The sequence below is a fragment of the Nomascus leucogenys genome, chromosome 13 (genome assembly GCF_006542625.1).
Source record: "Nomascus leucogenys isolate Asia chromosome 13, Asia_NLE_v1, whole genome shotgun sequence".
NCBI lineage: Eukaryota > Metazoa > Chordata > Mammalia > Primates > Hylobatidae > Nomascus > Nomascus leucogenys.
The window spans coordinates 52,195,147-52,216,804 of NC_044393.1; the positions used below are offsets into that span (position 1 = coordinate 52,195,147).

At 39.4% G+C, this 21,658-nt stretch overlaps 1 protein-coding gene across 4 annotated transcripts in view; it reads right to left on the reverse strand.

Moving 5' to 3' along the window:
* Positions 1-9: 9 nt before the first annotated feature.
* The window catches only part of NAPEPLD (N-acyl phosphatidylethanolamine phospholipase D), a 49,815-nt gene continuing 28,166 nt past the window's right edge, over positions 10-21,658 (reverse strand). For 3 of the 4 annotated variants that reach the window (XM_030826699.1, XM_030826700.1, XM_030826698.1), the window contains 3 exons: positions 20,066-20,712; positions 15,545-15,659; positions 10-3,798 (listed from right to left, as the gene is read on the reverse strand). In XM_030826699.1, the coding sequence (XP_030682559.1) occupies positions 3,673-3,798; positions 15,545-15,659; positions 20,066-20,712 (888 nt within the window). In that variant the 3' untranslated portion in view covers positions 10-3,672. Of the gene's footprint in view, positions 3,799-15,544; positions 15,660-17,082; positions 17,860-20,065; positions 20,713-21,658 lie in introns of those variants that run through there. The other variant, XM_030826701.1, reaches the window with a different exon arrangement.

A 21,658-nucleotide genomic window follows, 5' to 3' on the forward strand; every position in this document is an offset into this window, starting at 1 on the left:
GGTTACACATATTTTTTCCCTTGACAGTACTTTATTAATTTTCATCCATATTTTACTCGACTAAAAATACAATGTATGAAAATTTGTTATCTTTAATAGTATTTTTATTCCATAAGCTACTATAACAATTTATTGATACATCTGGGATTCAGCCAGGTCTTATAATATTTAAATTTATAACCCCTGCCATGCTTAGCATTAAGTAAATCAGTATGCAAGCAGTATTTAAGGCAAAGCTTTAAGAATACTTTAAATTTCATTTGTAAATACATAGATACAAGACTGTTTCCATAGGAAGTCACAAATCCTCAAACAGAAATATGTGTGTTCTCAATGTTACCCTGATACAGAAATCAAACTTGGAAGAAATATGTTTACATTAGAAAAAGGGCTCAGTATAAGGTGAAAACTGAAAATTCCCAGTGGGCTAGACATAAACAAAAGTATTCATTCCCCAGAAGGCACATTTCTTTATAACAGTTTCTTCGAATCTACCTCCCTATTTAATGAAAGCATATTCATTAAATATGAAAATGTGCATACATTAAAAACAAGGATTTGTTTTTAATGTGCTTTAGCAGCAGTGGATTCTAAAACTGTGTCTTCTTGTCCTCTCTCATTAGTTTGAATAATCACACTCCCTAGAGATCAGAGCATTGAGTCTGAAATGTCAAAATGCTAGAGAAAAGAGGGAGTAATTTTTACCCAGAAAGAAGATGCACAAATACATCTTTTCCTACGTAGGTCATGGCATATGTTGGCTTTTATGATTTGGGATTTCTCCTAATTGATGACCCACCCTATTGGGCAGTGAGGCATAGCAGTGTTCCTCAGTTATCACAGGAAACTTCACTAAAATCTTACATATTGCTATGGGTATTCACTAATCAAAGAGGAAAATGAAGTTGACTTAGAGGATAAGACTGATGAAAAGACACTACAATGCATGTTAGACTTAATTGAAGAGAATGGATTTGTCTTATTTTTCAAAATTTTTCACTTTGCACATAAACCCTTCAAAATGTAGATAACATGAAAAATAAAGTGGAACCCACTCAATAAGGTGAGATTCTGTAAGCAGAGATGAAGCTTGATGTTCTTAATGAATAGTGTCAGTGTAGAAAGAACGTGAGTGGTAATAAAAAATTACAGCTTATGAAAGGGCCTAGAAAAATGAGGCAGGCCAGACGAGTGGAAATAGAACACAACAGTTTAAAGTGCTTTGAGACCCTCAGTTAAACAGTACATATGAATACAAAATAACGTTAAGGCCATTCATGGAGAAGAAATACTTAAGCAAGACATACCTGGCTTGCTTCATAGAGAAGAGGTAAGAGATGGATTTTCAATTCAGCGTGCAGCAGCAAGCAATATGGCTACAACAATGCTGGCTAGTATTTATTAGGGCAACACACCTCAAAGCTAACCCACCATATACCTAACATCTTGATTCACATCTGCTTGGAGTGAAAAAGTTTATGATCAGTCTTTTCAGGAAGGTTTATTTTATGGGGGATTTTTTTGTGCTTTAGTACCCCAAAATCACTTACATTCACATACATTATATATACACACATTGCATACACATTTCCCCTTGACCGATTCGCATCTTTGTAGATAAACACTAAATTTTGATAAAGATTATTTATACTTATTTAGGCTATTACTCCAGTTTAAAAATCAGTGAAATAAAGTTTTCAATGTTTAGTCTCCTAACATATAATGCTTAAATTTGCAACAGGAACAATACATTATCAAAAGCATTAACGTGTATTTAGCTTTCAAATATACCTGTCTATATTAGGCAGTGATATCTTAAGAAATCATTTTCTCCTTTATATTTTCTAAAGTGCTTTAAAAACTCATTTATTCTACACATTTTTCAGAGGTAGGTCGGAATTATCCTCTTGTTGCAAATGAGGAAACAGGCACAGTGAGCATTGGTGACTTGTTTCAGGTTACACAAAAAATCCATGATGAAACCAGGGTAAAAGTTAAGATTTAGTGGCTAACGTGGCACCACACATACACATGTGCAAATTATAGAGCACTGCCTGGGTAGCATTTGGTGTAGAAAACCTATTTTGATTGTGTTGTATGAATAAAGTGCTGAGACTGGATTAGGAATACAGAATGGGCCTCCAGTGGTATCTAATCCAACTCCCTCCCTTAGGAAGGGTCAGAATAATCAAGTGAATACAGAGTCCTTATTAGGACTAAATCTTATGTCAACTGACTTTTTTTTTCTCCCCCCACTGGTGTTCATACTGGCTTACCAAAAGAATCATGCTTAAGGTTGATTTAATATAAAAATATAAGACATCTGAATCAGGTAAAAAAATTGTAAATCTGATTGATATATTTAGAGCTAAGAGACTCTAGGAAAAAAGTATGTGTAGAGAAAATTAAAAACAAATTTAATTCAAAGTATATGGTCTATTAACATTTTGTCTGTAAAATATTTCATTGTAGCTATATTTGTGCTTAGAAGATCTTCTAGATTTAAAAACAGAAAATGGCATAAATCATATTCTCATAGCCACACTCCTTCCCTTCCTCTGCTCAGCTAAGAAGAGGGCATTCTTTTGAGACAGGGTCTCATTTTGTCGCCCAGGCTGGAGTGCAGTGGTACGATCACAGCTCACTGCAGCCTCTACCTCCTGGGCTCAAGTGATCCTCCCACCTCAGCCTCCCAAGTACCTGTGACTACAGGTACACAACACCACCTCACCCGGCTTTTTCTTTTTTTTTTTTTTTTTTTCCGAGAGAGACAGGAGGTCACCATGTTGCCCAGGCTGATGTCAAACTCCTGGGTTCAAGTGATCCACCCACCTTGGCCTCCCAAAGTGAGAGGTCTTTTGGGAATTGTAGACATGCAATAGAATATACTGTTCCCTCTCATCTGAAGGCTCTAGGAAAAGAATATACTGTTCTCTCTTTTAAAAATTTAAGTGAATGGTGGTCATGGGTGCATTAATGCAAAAGAACTGTACACTTAAAAATGGTTAAAATAGTAAATGTTTAAAATGGCAAATATGTATTGATATATTTTACCACAATAGAAAAAATCAAGTCTTTAAAAATGATAGCCCCTATGTTTTTATGCTTACCGAAATAAACCATATTTAATATTTGGCATATAAGCTAATTTGATAGAGGAAGAATTGCTATGTTTATAATAAGCATGTTGGACTGAATTTCATCATTTATTATAATGTGCATGTAAGAAAGACACTTGTATTTGTAGGCCTCTGAAAAAAATCTAGGTAGGTAGACAGCCTTGACTCACCTTGCCGAAGGTCCTGAAGAATGGAAAAAAGAAAAATGAGTCTTCAGTATCAGTTTTTCACCTCAGGAAATTCTAGTACCACAAAAGTATAATGCTTTAGTAAAAACATTTCCATTGCAGTGCTTATATCATGATATGAGATTTAAAATCCACATTAGCCAATTCATTATTTAAATGACCCACCCCTGAACCCCCTCATAGTGTACATGAGCTGATCATATTAGGAAGCAAGTTATTACACAAAACATAAAACATAAACTTGCAGAAGTTGTTTCCAAATGTAAAATAATCACAATATTCATGAATTTCTAAGTCTTTTCATGTGTTTTTAAACTTATATCAGATGATGCCTGTTTCATTAAGAGTGCCTGTGCTCACATTTATTAAAAGTTTTCATCATCAGTATTTAGGTATCTTGATTCTCCATGCTTCAAGACAAAAAAATCTTCAGCGTTAAGTCCATATCTCTCTAGAGCTTCATTCAGCTTCACTGGAGGCTCTAAGTAATGCTGGCCAAAGGTAGAAAGAAGAAAAATAGAAAAAGATTATACATATATTTGGGAGATTTTCCAAATAACAGTTCAAACTAAAATAACCAACAGATGCCTAGTTAGAATAAGGCCCTTTCTTTTAATTGAAGCATTAGCAAATGGGTCTATACATTTTCTAATACAGTTTTGAGTCATCAAGTCAACAGAAAGGTATTTGGTTGGATAGAAACCATACCAACACCATGTATGTCAAATTTGGTGCTATCTTACTTTGAACATCACTGGATTGCATGCAATCATCACGGTTTCACCAAATGAAATTCCAATCTAGATGGAATCAGTGCCAAAGATGATGTTATTAGAGAATTACATGTTACCAACATTTTTGAAAAATATAGAAATCAAATTATGGTGTGTGTGTGTGTGTGTGTGTGTGTGTGTGTGTGTGTACCAAATGCTAGAGCGAATTGTTTTGCTGAAGGGTTGTTATCCTCAAAAAGTCTAGTCACATACAGAAACCACAGTCTACAGAATGAAAGAAGATCCCAGAGAATATGAAGGTTGAGCTGTGCGTGGCAAAGAGTCGTCAAGATTTTGCCGAGTAATTGCTAAATGGGAGTCACCCTTTACTGAGATGTTTGAAAAGCTTGAGGGAAGATGAGAAAGTTTAATTTCAGACTTCAGTTCTAGGTACCTAATGGATATCCAAGTGGAGATGTGAAGGAGACAGTTGGATATATAAATGTGGATTACAGAAGAAAAATATCTGAGCTAGAGAGGAACAGCAGATAGGTGGTATTTGAAGCCATAAGACTGGATGTGATTCCCAAGGGAGAAACTAACTACAGAAGAGAAGAGGTCCATGGACTGACTCCTACGGCACGCACTGTTCAGAGCAAGCGGAGAGGAGGGACTAGCAACAGAGAATAAGAAGGGACAGCCAATGATGTGCAAGTAAAACCAGGTAAGTTTCCTGAGTCCTTAAATGCACAGATTTGGTAACAGTTATTGGCCACACACAGGTCATCCTTTTCCCCCTTGCTCAGTTCCAGGTTTTATGGCTATGTTTAAAGATAAAGGATACCTTTCAACTGACAACTGAGTAAGTTTGGTTTTAACTGTATGTTGGTTATCCAGTATTCCTAGAGCTAACCCCTTAGTAATGGATAGTTGGTAATAGGAATTTACTTTCAGTCTATTTTATATATAAAGGAAAAAAGATCACTAATTATATTACCAATAAAATTTAACTTTATACCCTAAGTCAAGAAATTTCCCCTGAAATAATTTCCTAAATTATTTTAAGAGATTTCAAAATGATGAGCTTTTTTCCCGTTGAAAAATAACTTCTTTTGTTAAATTCTCTTTCTCCAATGCTGTACAAGTCTGGGCTAACAATACACACAGAATCACCTTACATCAGTAACTTATTTGCTAAGCTATAACTTTAGTGTAGAGGGCGATGTGTGGATTTAGTGAGAATTCTGATATGTTAGAGTTGGCAGTAGACCCTCTGTCTTTAATCTGCCTAGATTTAGCAGTATCTTTCTGAGTTTCTTCACAGATCAACTCTTCGCTGTTTCAACTATCTGGAAGATAACCCTGGAGGTAGGTCTGAAAGGCTTCTGAGTGACTGAGAGCTCACAGTCCAAGCACTTTAGTCCAGAAGGGAGATAAAAATGCCCCATAACCATGGGACAAAACAACTATGTATAAAGCAAGACAGTAGATCAGAGATCAATATGAGTAAGTGGGAAAAGCAGAAGACTCCGAGCACTCTGGATCCATTAGAGTCTAGGCAGCTAGCCACACACAACTTGTGAATTCCTAAAGGGGTCAGTTTCATGATATACGACAATAGAATATATTCAAAGTAAAGACCCTGCTTACTTGAACGGCAATGTACATATATAATGCTTGAAATTCGTTTCCGTCGAAACTAGTAATTTAAGTTTTAGTGCTTAAATATATGTAGGAAATCCACTCATCATTCCCTAGATAAATTAGATGTTGCCATATATGCAATTTTAGAGTATTGCCAAGTTAATCTGCTTATATTACATGAGGCAGCTACTATAATAGCATATATGCAAAGAGTGTTAAAGTGTTTAGAAGTCATGGGTAACTGGCTGGGTGCAGTGGCTCATGCCAGTTAAGGCTGAGGTGGGCGGATCACCTGAGGTCAGGAGTTTGAGACCCGCCTGGCCAACATGGCAAAACCCCGTCTCTACTAAAAATACAAAAATTGGCCAGGCATAGTGGCTGGCACCTGTAATCCAGCTACTTGGGAGGCTGAGACAGGAGAATTGCTTGAACCTGGGCGGCAGAGGTTACAGTGAGCTGAGATTGTGCCACTGCACTCCAGCCTGGGCAACAGAACGAGACTCCCATCTCAAAAAAAAAAAAAAAAAGATTGCCGAATAGGAACAGCTCTGGTCTGCAGCTCCCAGTGAGATCGACACAGAAGGTGGGTGATTTCTGCATTTCCAACTGAGGTACCTGGTCCATCTCATTAGGGCTGGTTAGATAGTGGGTGCAGCCCACGGAGGGTGAGGCACCCAAAGCAGGGTGGGGCATTGCCTCATCTGGGAAGCACAAGGGGTTGGGGAATTCTCTCCCCTACCCAAGGGAAGCTGTGAGAGACTGTACCGGGAGGAACAGTGCACTCCAGCCCAGTTACTGCACTTTTCCAATGGTCTTCCTAACCAGCAGACCAGGAGATTACCTCTAGTGCCTGCCCCACCAGGGCCCTGGGTTTCAAGCACAAAACTGGTTGGCAATTTCGGCAGACACCAAACTAGCTGCAGGAGTTTTGTTTTGTTTTTTCATACCCCAGTGGCACCTGTAATGCCAGCAAAACAAAACTGTTCACTCCCCTGGAAAGGGGGCTGAAGCCATGGAGCCAAGTGGTCTGGCTCAGCGGGGCCCACCCCCACAGAGCCCAGCAAGCTAAGATCCACTGGCTTGAAATTTTCGCTGCCAGCACAGCAGTCTGACCCTGACCTGGGACGCTTGAGCTTGGTAGGGGGAGGGGTGTCCGCCATTGCTGAAGCTTGAGTAGGTGGTTTTCCCCTCACAGTGTAAACAAAGACGCTGGGAAGTTCAAAGTGAGCAGAGCCCACCACAGCTCAGCAAGGCCGCTGCAGCCAGACTGCCTCTCTAGACTTCTCCTCTCTGGGCAGGGCATCTCTAAAAAAAAAAGGCAGCACCCCAGTCAGGGACTTATAGATAAAACTCCCATCTCCCTGGGACAGAGCAACTGGGGGAAGGGGTGCTGCGGGCGCAGTTTCAGCAGACTTAAACGTCCCTGCCTGACAGCTCTGAAAAGAGAAGTGGTTCTCCCAGCACAGTGTTGGAGCTCTGATAAGGGACAGACTGCCTCCTCAAGTGGGTCCCTGACCCCTGTGTATCCTGGCTGGGAGACACCTCATACAGGAGACCTCTGGCTGGCATCTGACAGGTGCCCTTCTGGGACAAAGCTTGCAGAGGAAGAAACAGGCAGCAATCTTTGCTGTTCTGCAGCCTTCGCTGTTGATACCCAGGAAAACAGGGTCTGGAGTGGACCTTCAGCAAACTCCAGCAGACCTGCAACACAGGGGCCTGTAAGAAGGAAAACTAACAAACAGAAAGGAACAGTATCAGCATCAACAAAAAGGACGTCCACTCATAGAGCCCATCTGAACGTCACCAACATCAAAGACCAAAGGTAGATAAATCCACAAAGATGGGGAGAAACCAGCACAAAAAGGCTGAAAACTCCAAAAACCAGAACACCTCCTCTCCTTCAAAGGATCACAACTCCTCACCAGCAAGGGAAGAAAACGACAGAGAATGAGTTTAATGAATTGACAGAAATAGGCTTCAGAAGGTGGGTAATAACAAACCCCTCCGAGCTAAAGGAGCATATTCTAACCCAATGCAAGGAAGCTAAGAACCTTGAAAAAAGGTTAGACGGATTGCTAACTAGAATAACCAGTTTAGAGAAGAACATAAATGACCTGATGGAGCTGAAAAACACAGCAAGAGAACTTCATTAAGCATACACAGTATCAATCGCTGAATCGATCAAGCAGAAGAAAGGATATCAGAGATTGAAGATCAACTCAATGAATTAAAGCAAGAAGACAAGATTAGAGAAAAAAGAGTGAAAAGAAATGAACAAAGACTCCAAGAAATATGGGACTATGTGAAAAGACCAAATCTACACTTGATTGGTGTACCTGAAAGTGATGAGGAGAATGAAACCAAGTTGGAAAACACTCTTCAGAATATTATCCAGGAGAGGCCGGGCGTGGTGGCTCACGCTTGTAATCCCAGCACTTTGGGAGGCCGAGACAGGCGGATCACGAGGTCAGGAGATCGAGACCACGGTAAAACCCCGTCTCTACTAAAAATACAAAAAAAATTAGCCAGGTGTGGTGGCAGGCGCCTGTAGTCCCAGCTACTCGGAGAGGCTGAGGCAGGAGAATGGCGTGAACCCAGGAGGCGGAGCTTGCAGTGAGCCGAGATCGCACCACTGCACTCCAGCCTGGGTGACAGGGCAAGACTCCGTCTCAAAAAAAAAAAAAAAAAAAAAAGAATATTATCCAGGAGAACTTCCCCAACCTAGCAAGGCAGGCCAACATTCAAATTCAGGAAATACAGAGAACACAAAGATACTCCTCAAGAAGAGCAACCTCAAGACACATAATCATCAGATTCATAAAGCATGAAATGAAGGAACAAATGTAAAGGGCAACCAGAGAGAAACTTCAGGTTACCCATAAAGGGAAGCCCATCAGACTAACACCGGATCTCTCAGCAGAAACTCTACAAGCCCAGAAGAGAGTAGGGACTAATATTCAACATTCTTTTTTTTTTTTTTTTTTTTTTTTTTTGAGATGGAGTCTTGCTCTGTCACCCAGGCTGGAGTGCAGTAGTGCAATCTCAGCTCACTGCAACCTCCACCTCCCGGGTTCAAGCAGTTCTCCAGCCTCAGCCTCCTGAGTAGCTGGGATCATAGGCATGCACCACAACGCCCAGTTAATTTTTGCATTTTTAGTAGAGATGGGGTTTCACCATGTTGGTCAGGCTGGTCTCGAACTCCTGACCTCATGATCTGCCTGCCTCAGCCTCCCAAAGTGCTGGGATTACAGGCGTGAGCCACCAGGCCCAGCTCAACATTCTTAAAAGAATTTTCAACCCAGAATTTCATATACAGACAAACTAAGCTTCAAAGCAAAGGTGAAATAAAATCCTTTACAGACAAGCAAATGCTGAGAGATTTTTGTCACTACCAGGCCTGCCTTACAAGAGCTCCTGAAATAAACACTAAACATGGAAAAGAACAAGCAGTATAAGCCACTGCAAAAACATACCAAATTGCAAAGACCATCAACACTATGAATAAACTGCATTAACTAACAAGCAAAATAACCAGCTAGCATCATAATGACAGGATCAAATTCACACATAACAATATTAACCTTAAATGTAAATGGGTTAATGCCCCAATTAAAAGACACAGACTGGCAAATTGGATAAAGAGTCAAGACCCATCAGTGTGCTGTATTCAGGAGACCCATCTCGTGAAAAGACACACATAGGCTCAAAATAAAGGGATGGAGGAATATTTACCAAGCAAATGGAAAGCAAAAAAAAGCAGGGGTTGTAATCCTAGTCTCTGATAAAACAGACTTTAAACCAATAAAGATCAAAAGAGACAAAGAAGGGCATTACATAATGGTAAAGGGATCAATGCAACAAGAGCTAACTATCCTAAATATATATGCACCCAATACAGGAGCACCCAGATTCATAAAGCAAGTTCTTAGGAGACCTACAAAGAGACTTAGACTCCGATACAATAATAGTGGAAGACTTTAACACCGCACTGTCAATATTAGACAGATCAACGAGACAGAAAATTAACAAGGATATCCAGGAATTAAACTCAGCTCTGGACCAAGCAGACCTAATAGACATCTACAGAACTCTCCACCCCCAAATCAACAGAATATACATTCTTCTCAGATCCACATCACGCTTATTCTAAAACTGACCACATAATTGGAAGTAAAACACTCCTCATCAAATGCAAAAGAAAGGAAATCATAACAGTCTGTCAGACCACAGTGCAATCAAATTAGAACTCAGGATTAAGAAACTCACTCAAAACCACACAACTGCATGGAAACTGAAAAACCTGCTCCTGAACAACCTGCTCCTGAATGACTATGGGTAAATAACGAAATTAAGGCAGAAATAAAGATGTTCTTTGAAACCAATGAGGACAAAGACACAATGTACCAGAATCTCTGGGACACATTTAAAGCAGTGTGTACAGGGAAATTTATAGTATTAAATGCCCACAAGAGAAAGTGGGAAAGATCTAAAATTGACACCCTAACATCACAACTAAACTAGAGAAGCAAGAGCAAACTCAAAAGCGAGCAGAAGACAAGAAATAACTAAGACCAGAGCAGAACTGAAGGAGATAGTGACACGAAAAATCCTTCAAAAAATCAATGAATCCAGGAGCTGGATTCATTAGCCAGACTAATGAAGAACAAAAGAGAGAAGAATCAAATAGATGCAATAAAAAATGATACAGGAGATATCACCACTGATCCCACAGAAATACAAACTACCATCAAAGAATACTATCAACACCTCTATGCAAATAAAGTAGAAAATCTAGAAGAAATGGATAAATTCCTGGACACATACACCATCCTAAGACTAAACCAGGAAGAAGTCAAATTCCTGAATAGGCCAATAACAAGTTCTGAAATTAAGGCAGCAATTAATAGCCTACCAACCAAAAAAAGTCCAGGACCAGACAGATTCACAGCCAAATTCTACCAGAGGTACAACGAGGAGCTGATACCATTCCTTCTAAAACTATTCCAAACAATAGAAAAAAGAGGGAATCCTCCCTAACTCGTTTTATGAGGCCAGCATCATCCTGATACCACATCCTGATACCAAAACCTGGCAGAGATACCAAAACCTGGCAGAGACACACACACAAAAAAGAGAGAATTTCAGGCCAATATCCCTGATGAACATCGATGCAAAAATCCTCAATAATGGCAAACTGAACCCAGCAGCACATCAAAAAGCTTATCCACCAGGATCAAGTCAGCTTCATCCCTGGGATGCAAGGCTGGTTCAACATGAACAAATCAATAAACGTAATCCATCACATAAACAGAACCAATGAGAAAAACCACATGATTGTCTCAATAGAAGCTGAAAAGGCCTTGACAAAATTCAACAGCCCTTCAAGTTATTCAATAAGCTAGGTATTAATGGAACATATCTCAAAATAATAAGAGCTATTTATGACAAACCCACAACCAATATCATACTAAATGGGCAAAAACTGGAAGCATTCCCTTTGAAAACTGGCAAAAGACAAGGATGCCCTCTCTCACCACTCCTATTCAACATAGTATTGGAAGTTCTGGCCAGGGCAATCAGGCAAGAGAAAGAAATAAAGGGTATTCAATTAGGAAAAGAGGAAGTCAAATTGTCTCTGTTTGCAGATGACATAATTGTATATTTAGAAAAACCCATCATCTCAACCCAAAATCTCCTTAAGCTGATAAGCAACTTCAGCAAAGTCTTAGGATACAAAAATCAATGTATCACAAACATTCCTATACAGAATCAAAAATCACAAGCATTCTTATACACCAATAACAGACAAAGAGTCAAATCATGAGTGACTCCCATTCTCAATTGCTACAAAGAGAATAAAATACCTAGGAATACAACTTACAAAGGATGTGAAGGACCTCTTCAAGAAGAACTACAAACCACTGCTCAAGGAAATAAGAGAGGACACAAACAAATGGAAAAACATTCCATGCTCATGGATGGGAAGAATATTGTGAAAATGGTCATACTGCCCAAAGTAATTTATAGATTCAATGCTACCCCCATCAAGCTAACATTGACTTTCTTCACAGAACTGGAAAAAACTACTTTAAATTTCATATGGAACAAAAAAAGAGCCCACATAGCCAAGACAATCCTAAGCAAAAAGAACAAAGCTGGTGGCATCATGCTACCTGACTTCAAACTATACTACAAGGCTACAGTAACAAAAACAGCATGGTACTGGTACCAAAACAGATATATAGACGAATGGAACAGAACAGAGGCCTCAGAAATAACACCACACATTTGCAACCATCTGATCTTTGACAAACCTGACAAATACAAGAAATGGGGAAAGGATTCCCTATTTAATAAATGGTGTTCAGAAAACTGGCTAGCCATATGCAGAGAGCTGGAACTGGATCCCTTCCTTACACCTTATACAAAAATTAACTCAAGATGGATTAAAGACTTAAATGTTAAGACCTAAAACCATAAAAACCCTAGAATAAAACCCAGGCAATACCATTCAGGATATCGGCATGGGCAAAGACTTCATGACTAAAATACCAAAAGCAATGGCAACAAAAGCCAAAATAGACAAATGGGATCTAATTAAACTAAAGAGCTTCTGCACAGCAAAACAAACTATCAGCAGAATGAACAGGCAGCCTACAGAATGGGAGAAAATTTTTGCAATCTATCCATCTGACAAAGGGCCAATAACCAAAATCTACAAAGAACTTAAACAAATTTACAAGAAAAAAACAACCCCATCAAAAAGTGGGCAAAGGATATGAACAGACACTTCTCAAAAGAAGACATTTATGCAGCCAACAAACATACGAAAATAAAAAAAGCTCATCATCACTGGTCATTAGAGAAATGCAAATCAAACCCATATTGAGATACCATCTTATGCCAGTTAGAATAGTGATCATTAAAAAGTCAGGAAACAACAGATGCTAGAGTAGATGTGGAGAAATAGGAATGCTTTTACGCTGTTGGTAGGAGTGTAAATTAGTTCAACCATTGTGGAAGACACTGTGGCGATTCCTCAAGGATCTGGAACCAGAAATACCATTTGACGCAACAATCCCATCACTGGGTATATACCCAAAGGATTATAAATCATTCTACTATAAAGACTCATGCACACGTATGTTTATTGAGGCACTGTTCACAATAGCAAAGACTTGGAACCAACCCAAATGCCCATCAGTGATAGACTGGATAAAGAAAATGTGGCACATATACACCATGGAATACTATGCAGCCATAAAAAAGGATGAGTTCATGTCCTTTGCAGGGACATGGATGAAGCTGAAAACCATCATTCTCAGCAAACTAACACAAGAACAGAAAACCAAACACCACATGTTCTCACTCATAAGTCGCAGTTGAACAATGAGAACACATGGACACAGAGAGGGGACCATCACACACTGGGGCCTGTCAGGGGGTGGGGGGCTAGGGGAGGGATAGCATTAGGAGAAATACCTAATGTAGATGACGGGTTGATGGGTGCAGCAAACCACCATGGCACGTGTATACCTATGTAACAAATCTGTACGTTCTGCACGTGTATCCCAGAACTTAAAGTATAATTAAAAAAAAAAAAAGTAATGGGTAACATATCCTCTCTGAAGATTATATCTGCTTTATAATTCAACTAACTCATAGTTATGAGGTTTATTCAACATCAAAACATGAACAAATTCCAAATTGCTGAAAGCTAAATGAGTTTTTATTAACATTCTCATTAAGAAATAAAGATGGAGGTTAGGTTTATAACAGGAATAATTCTCGAAGGCTGAATAACACAATAATTCTCGAAGACAGGTTTTTTAATCCTCTCTCATCTTCCCCATCTCAGTAAAGAGCACAACTGTCTAACCAGCTATTGAAGCTAAAAATCTAGGAGTCAACCTTGATTCCTTTCTTTGCATAGGTTTAATAAAATACCATTACTTCATCGAAATCACATATATATGGAATATACATATGGAATATGTGCGTACATGCACACATACATAGATGGAATAAGAAATTGTCACTAAATATAGTGGTATGGCATTGGAAACCAGTCTCAAACTTCTCCCTTCTCCAAATACACACCCACACACCCACATTTATATTCTCATTTATCCTCCCCCCAACCCTATGGTTAGTCATTATTCTATTCCTTCTCCCAACAGTGGCTAAGAATTGCTGCATTGTGGCTCAGGGTTGCTGCCTCATGGCATGGGAATTTTGATTAGGGAGTGGGGGAGTGGGGGAATCGGCAGGCAGTGTACTAGGTAATTTTGGAACACACTGCCTCTTTGGGAGAGGGCAGGCCATAAATGAGACAGAGAAGTAACTAAAACCACAAGAAAACACTGGGTTCCTGCAGAGAGGCTCTGGGATGTGGAAGATGCCACAGAAAGTAAAGATGCCAAGTCCTAACCACACTTTTTTTTTTTTAAAGACAGAGTCTCACTTTTTTTTTTTTTCGACAGAGTTTCGCTCTTTCACCCAGGATGGTAGGAAGTGCCGCAATCTCGGCTCACTGCAACCTCTGTCTCCCAGGTTCAAGTTATTCTCCTGCCTCAGCCTGCCGAGTAGCTGGGATTATAGGTAACTGCCACCACGCCCGGCTAATTTTAGTAGAGATGGGTTTTCATCATGTTGGACAGGCTGGTCTCAAACTCCTGACCTCAGGTGATCCACCCGCCTCAGACTCCCAAAGTGCTGGCATTACAGGTGTGAGCCACAGGTGCCCAGCCAAATCTCACTCTTTTGCCCAGGCTGGAGTGCAGTGGCACGATCTTGACTTACTGCAACCTCCACTTCCCGGGTTCAAGCGGTTCTCCTGCCTCAGCCTCCTGAGTAGCTGGGATTACAGGCATGCACCACCAAGCCTGGCTAATTTTTTTTGTATTTTTAGTAGAGATGGGGTTTCACCATGTTGGCCAGGCTGGTCTCGAACTCCTGACCTCAAGTGATCCACCTGCCTCAGCCTCCCAAAGTGCTGGGATTACAGGCGTGAGCCACTGCACTGGGCCTAACCATACATTTCTAAGTTTTGTTTAGAGAAGACCTTGGATCCAGGAAAGGAGAGAGTTTTATACTATCCTCTGCTTGATCCCAGAACCCAGGCTAGTGGCAGAGTTCTAGGGTCCATCTGCCTTAAGGAAAAATTAGCTCTTCTGTTTTAATCTAGGAATAAAAACACATTTATCCCTATGCCTGGCACATAGCAGACACCGAGTCAATGTTTACTGAACATATTTCTAGAAAGTTCCACACTAGCCTTCTCCCTATTGCCCTCCACTCTCCTGCTGAACTGATTCAAGTATTCCCCACACTAGCTGCCTCCAAGCCCATGCTCTGCCCTTTCCTCCTCTGAAAATGCCTTCCTCACTGCCCTCTCAGAGCCAAGTTCAAATGTCACTTATTCCATCAAGCCCTCTCTGACCCCTGCCATCAGCAAACATCCTGATTCTGAGACCATCTCATCTGTTCCACATTACAGCACTTTCCCCTTCTAACATCTGCATCACATACATGACTTCTATCTTCTGCTAGCATGAGAGCCTGCTTGAGGGGTGAGATATGATGCCTTGCTTTTCTATTCTCCAGACCACATACAGATTTTTGGTTATACAAATACAAGCTTTACTAACTTCAGAAATAAGCCAAAAGAAAACACAATGAGGTTTTTTTTTTTTCTGACTGTATATGTGTGTATTGTTCTACTAATTAGTATGATTTACCACCCTAATTCATGCAGTGACTGTGATGACTGTGCAGTATCTGATTCCAGAGTCTTGGGTCTGAAAACTAAGGAACGGTGATGCCTGAATCCTATCATTGGTCAAACAAACAAAGTTATTTTTATCGCAATCAAACTTACCTCATTTGCTAAGGCAAAAGTTCCCCAGTGAATTGCCATAGATTTCTTTGTTTGGACATCAATGTGAATCCTTACAGCTTCTTCTGGGTCTACATGCTGGTATTTCATAAACCACCTGATGAAACATGGCAATTTCTTAATTCTGACCTTCGAGATATACACTAAATTCTAAAATCTGTTTCACTTAACCAAACTTTAAGATTCTGTGCAGGACTATGGATGTTGAGAATTAAGAACCACTGGGATAAAACATGCAATTTTGGGGAGCTGCCCAGCTGCCAGCTAGAAACCAAGTCTGAAGGCCAGTTCAAGGCTAGATTGTAAAATTCTGCACAGGAGTAAGTCACAGGAGGCAAAACCATCTCCTTTAGTACACTTTCTGCTGAAAAATAAAACAAGCGAAATTCTTTTTTGTACAAATTGCTATAAAATAATTCTCAAGCAAACTCCCCTCTGAATAGTGAAATTTTTGTTCCATGTATATTTTGATTTTACTAGATCAATCTGAAGATACAACTTACTGATGATGCAGGGGAGGCAAGCCCCAAAATGGAGGCTTAGCCCAGGAGGGTTTTTGGCCTCACAAACGAAATAATTATAATTCAAGGGCAAGCCAGTGGCGTTGGCTAGCAATTTTTATTAAATGATACTGCTCCTTGCGGAGCAGTGCTAAGTTATAGGCAGTAAGTGCACTCAGAGTTGGCAACATATGAGGGGTTGGCAACTGTATTTACACTCACTTATACCCACTTTTAATTATATGTAAATTTGGGAATGGGTTAATGCAAATTGAAGGGCAGATTATTTAGAACTTTCTAGGAATAGGGTGGTAACTTCTTGGTCATTGCCATGGAAAGGGGCAGTAACTTCTAGGTTGTTGCCATGGCATTTGTAAACTGTCATGGTGATGGTGGGAGTGTCTTAGGCTAATGAGCAATGAGGGCAGCTAGGGATCACTTTTGTCACCATCTGCTGATTTTTGCCAGTTTTTTCTTTTTCTTTTTTTTTTTCTGAGATTGAGTCTCACTCTGTCGCCCAGGCTAGAGTGCAGTGCTGTGATCCCAGCTCACTGTAACCTCCGCCTCCTGGGTTCAAGCGATTCTCTTGCCTCAACCTCCCGAGTAGCTGGGACTATAGGCACGTGCCACCTCTCCTGGCTAATTTTTGTATTTTTAGTAGAGAAGGGGGTTTCACCGTGATAGCCAGGATGGTACCGATCTCCTGACCTTGTGATCCACCCGCCTCCACGTCCCAAAGTGCTGGGATCACAGGCGTGAGCCACTGCGCTCAGCTGCCAGTTTTTTTACTGTATCAATTGAGACTGGGAAATAAGTCCTGCCTCACTGTTACTTTTAAAAGTAGATATTTTACAGTCCTGGATATGAATCAAAGAAACTGAATAATTGGTAAAGAAATAAAAACCAAAGCTCCAGTTACAAAAGCATTTGTATGTCCTGCTGATACAAATTTGTAAAAACTTGCTAAAGCAAAAATAAACAAAAACTAGTACATAAAATTTAAAGACCAGGAGCCAAATATCCAATTACTATTCAAGAAATTTTATTTAATCATAAAACTGAACAATGAGGTGTTCGGTTTGGCAAGAAGATCAGACGAATGTGTAAATGATTAAGGAAATAATGAAAGGCTGCCTAATGTCTTGGGAAGAGCAAGGGCTCAGGAGGCAGAAGGCTTGGGTGTGAATCCCAGCTCTTGCAGTTCTTAGAATGCCTTTGGAAAGTCTGTTCAAATTCTCTGAGCTTCTATTTCTTTGTCTGTGAAATATAAATTTACCCCATTATGTGAGGGTATTGTGAGGATTAAACAAGACAAGGCTTAGGAAAGCATAGAGAACATCATCTACTTTCATAGAATTCTCCCAAAAGAGTAAACAAAACCAACACTTTCAGAAGAAAGATGTATTATTCCTGATATAAAGGAGAAAGTGTACTGTCTACAAGCAAATCCTTTGCCTTCCAAGCCATCAGTTTCAAGGAGGAAAAACAACACTGTGTTCACATTATTTACATCCTAGTCTGCCAGAGACAACTAACACTACAGTGAAGACCAACAGACATGGATTCAGCACAGGAGCTTCCACACTTTACAGAAGACATCATGGAGAAGTTTATCTATCTGCAACAGATATTTACTGTTAGGAGTTGCTGGGTCCTAGAGAAGGCTGAAAACAAAGCCACTGTGTTCTCCTCAACAGCAAATGAGAGCAGCACTGTTCTGCCATATCTCCTGACTCTTGGAATTCAGGGAAAGATGAAAACGGTTTTTGGTGTTTCTCTCTTGATTTTTTTAAAATCCTAATGCAAATCAAAGGGATAGATATGTTCCTTTCCACCTGAAACAGATTTAAATTTTTTACTGTGATATAACAATTAAAATAAAAACTTAAAATCTTAACTGACTTGGATAGAATACCTGGTGACAGGAGATTCCCTAAAGTAAGAATGAAACATTCCAAGCATATTATTGCAAGTTGTTTTCGGTGTAAACATCTTAAATTTATAGAGCACTCTCAAGCGTTATTCAATATCTTATTTCTAAAGCCATTAATAGTAACCGAAGAAACAGACTACACATTAGAGGCTACCACAGTTTAACTCTCTTAGGGCAAATAATAGCCTCCTTGTCTTTTTCCCATCTTAGTTGTTTCCTGTTTGCCTGCAATGCAAGCAGGAAAGGGGGATTATGTGAGTAAATTTGGTTGTACACATTTTATCATCACAAATATATGTGACAAATTTATATATTACTACATATGAAAACTTATTTTCATAACAATAAATAAAAGATGTTCTAATCTATTAAGAACATACATCAGGCCAGGCATGGTGGCTCATGCCTGTAATCCTACCACTTTGGGAGGCCAAGACAGGCAGATCACTTGAGGTCAGGAGTTCGAAACCAGTCTAGCCAACATGGTGAAACCCTGTCTCTACTAAAAACACACATAAAAAAACTAGCCAGGCATGATGGCAGGCGCCTGTAGTCCCAGCTACTTGGGAGGTTGAGGCAGGAGAATCACTTGAACCCAGAGACGGAGGTTGCAGTGAGCTGAGATCGCGCCACTGCACTCCAACCTGGGCAACAGAGTGAGACTCCATCTCAAACAACCAACCAAAAAAGGAACATACATGGAGTAAAGACCAATTTTATGTTACAAATATAAAACTGATTTGTAACAGTTCTAAAAATATATAAGTTGACAGGTTTTGAGAGGTTTCATTAGAATTATAACTACTTAATTAGAAAAGTAAAATTCAAGCGCCAATACTGATTTGTAATCATTTTAATAATTATCCAGAACCAAAAAAGGGTAAAAATATCTAGCCCCTCCAAATAAGGAAACTAGCAAAAAACAAAAAGGGATAAATAAGCATTAGTAAATAAAAATAGGGACAAAATGGTTTTAGTGAATGTAAAAATTTAGCAAATAACAAAATCAGATGAAAACAAAAGATTAGATTCCTTCAATTCATCTATGTATTAGAGAAATACTTGTTCTTCCACTTATGGAATTACCTAAACAAAATGTTTTTGTATGTATCTGTCCATGCACTATAGAATAAAATATTTTTAAAATTATCCATTGCTTTGTTACTATTAGTGTTTTGTTTTCTCTTTATTTGCACATATAAACCAGAGTTGACTGAAATCTAACTTAATTCTTTGAAATCACTTCTCTTTTCCCTAAACAGATAATATTAAGGAAAACAAAGACAGTGGATGAGTCTCCTAGGTGTCCAATGAGAGTGTGACCTTTCGCTGCTCTGAAATAGGTCATTAGTATGTCAAGGTTGGAGGATGAGTGGTGAGTAGTACAACAACATCATGACCAGATTAACTTCACCAGCGAAGTTAAACTTCCCTGAAATAAAACCCTCACCAGGGACTAATGCTATAGGCCAACTCCTTGCTTTTTCTCTTTGCTAAACGTAGGAGAGCTATAGGACAGGGGATTGGGGCACTCAAGTTATGGAGCAAAAAGTGGTTATATAAGGAAAGTATTCTCCATGTGAAAGAACAAGAGTAGGTTTTATTACTGGCTGACCAGTTTAGTTGAATGGTATGTGAACTTTTGGCTAGGTATAGTAATTCTTTAAACCTTAATCCCTTTCTTATGGTAACATCATCCCTGATTTCGAGTAATTTTTTTTAACTCATACGACTATAATTAAAATATTTTAATTCTCACCACAAAAACCTAAGTATGTGAGACAATGCACATGTAAAATAGTTTGATTTAGTCATTCCACAATGCATACATATATCAAAACATGTTGCACACCATATACACAATTTTTACTTGTCAATTTAAAAAATATTTAATTTAAAATATTTAAAAATAAAATCTAATTGAATCTGACCTACCAAACCCCAATCATGTATAACAAAGTCCACCATCAAAATCACAAATTACAGTGTCACAAAAATCATAAGTGCTTTACTTTTAAATTCAGTTAACTTATCATGTAGCAGGAATGTTTTCTTTGGAATTCCACATACCTTGGTTCATAAGCTCCGATGGGAATAGCTGCAAGGTCAAAAGGTCCAAATCTTTTTCCTATCTCTTCAAAAGCAGGGCAATAACCAGTATCTCCTGCAAAAAAAAATCGATTCCAAGGCCCCAAGACAGACCAGCTGCCCCAAAGCACCTTGTTGTCATCCATTAGAGTCCTTTTACACCAGTGCTGGGAAGGTGTAAAGACAAAGGTGACCTTATCATGTCCGGGGACACAATTCTCCTCCCACCAGTCCAACTCAATCACATTCTCACAGCCACATTTTTGCATCCAGTCAAGGAGACCCAAAGGCACAAACCATCTCAACTCATTACCAAATCGCTCATTCAAAGCAATGACAGAATTGTAGTCCAGATGGTCATAGTGGTTGTGACTGATAAGGACCGCATCTATTGGAGGGAGTTCACTTATTGTGCACGGGGAACGACGAAATCGCTTTGGACCCATGTACTGCGATGGTGAAGCACGAGAGCTAAAGATGGGATCCGTGAGAAATATGAGCTCATCCATTTCCACCATTACTGTGGCATGTCCCAGCCATGTGACTCTTAAGCCAGCTTCCTTCACTCCAGCTTCTTCAGGGTTAGTGATAAAATATGGCTTAAGCACTGGGAGTTCTTTGTCAAGTTCCTTTATGTATAAAGAAAGCAAGACAAAAGAGTAGTTAGAAAAAAAAGTATTATATCATCATAGTCCACATTTTGACCTAAATAATGGCAAGAAGAGCTATTTTCAGAGAACTAAAGTCATTCAATAAACTTGCTACACTTTTGCTTTTTTCTTGAAAATGCATACTTCTTTCTGAATCTGACTTAATAATCATGATAATATGGTAATCTTCTTCCTCCCAAATGCAAAAGAGAAAATTAAATTTAAAACTTTTGAGTGCTGCTAAATGTATTAATTTTTTAAAGGCTCTCTTCAGTAGTGCCAGAAGTAGACTGGCCCAGATGCAGTCATTTTTCTATTGCCATTCTACTCAGCTGATGTATTTGCTGCTAAAAACTGCCTTAAAAGCAGGTCAGTCCCTGGAAATAGTAAAGAAAGCTTATGACCATTTATTTGTAGCTCTTGGCTCTCAGATATGAATCATGAATCTGATATATATATATATATATATATTTTTTTTTCTTTTTTGTCTGAGACAAGCTCTCGCTCTGTTACCCAGGCTGGGGTGCAGTGGCATAATCAGAGCTCTCTACAGCCACAACCTCCCAGGGTCAAGTGATCATCCCACCTCAACCTCTCAGCTGGGATCACAGGCACGCAGCACTACCACATCCAGCTAATTTTTTATTTTTTGTAGAGATAGGGTCTCATTATGTTGCCCAGATTGGTCTTGAACTCCTGGGCTCAAGCAATCATCCTGTCTTGCCCTCCCAAAGTGCTGGTATAATAGGCATGAGCCACTGTGCCTGGCCTGAATCTCACTTTCTGAGTACCTATAATTCAAAATGGAACACTGTGATGATTCCTGGACAAATCACAGTCATAAATTGTTTTCCTCATTCCTTACCTTTTTCTGATTTTCTACCATTAATCAAACCAACGTGAATATGATCCCTCCCTGTGAGAA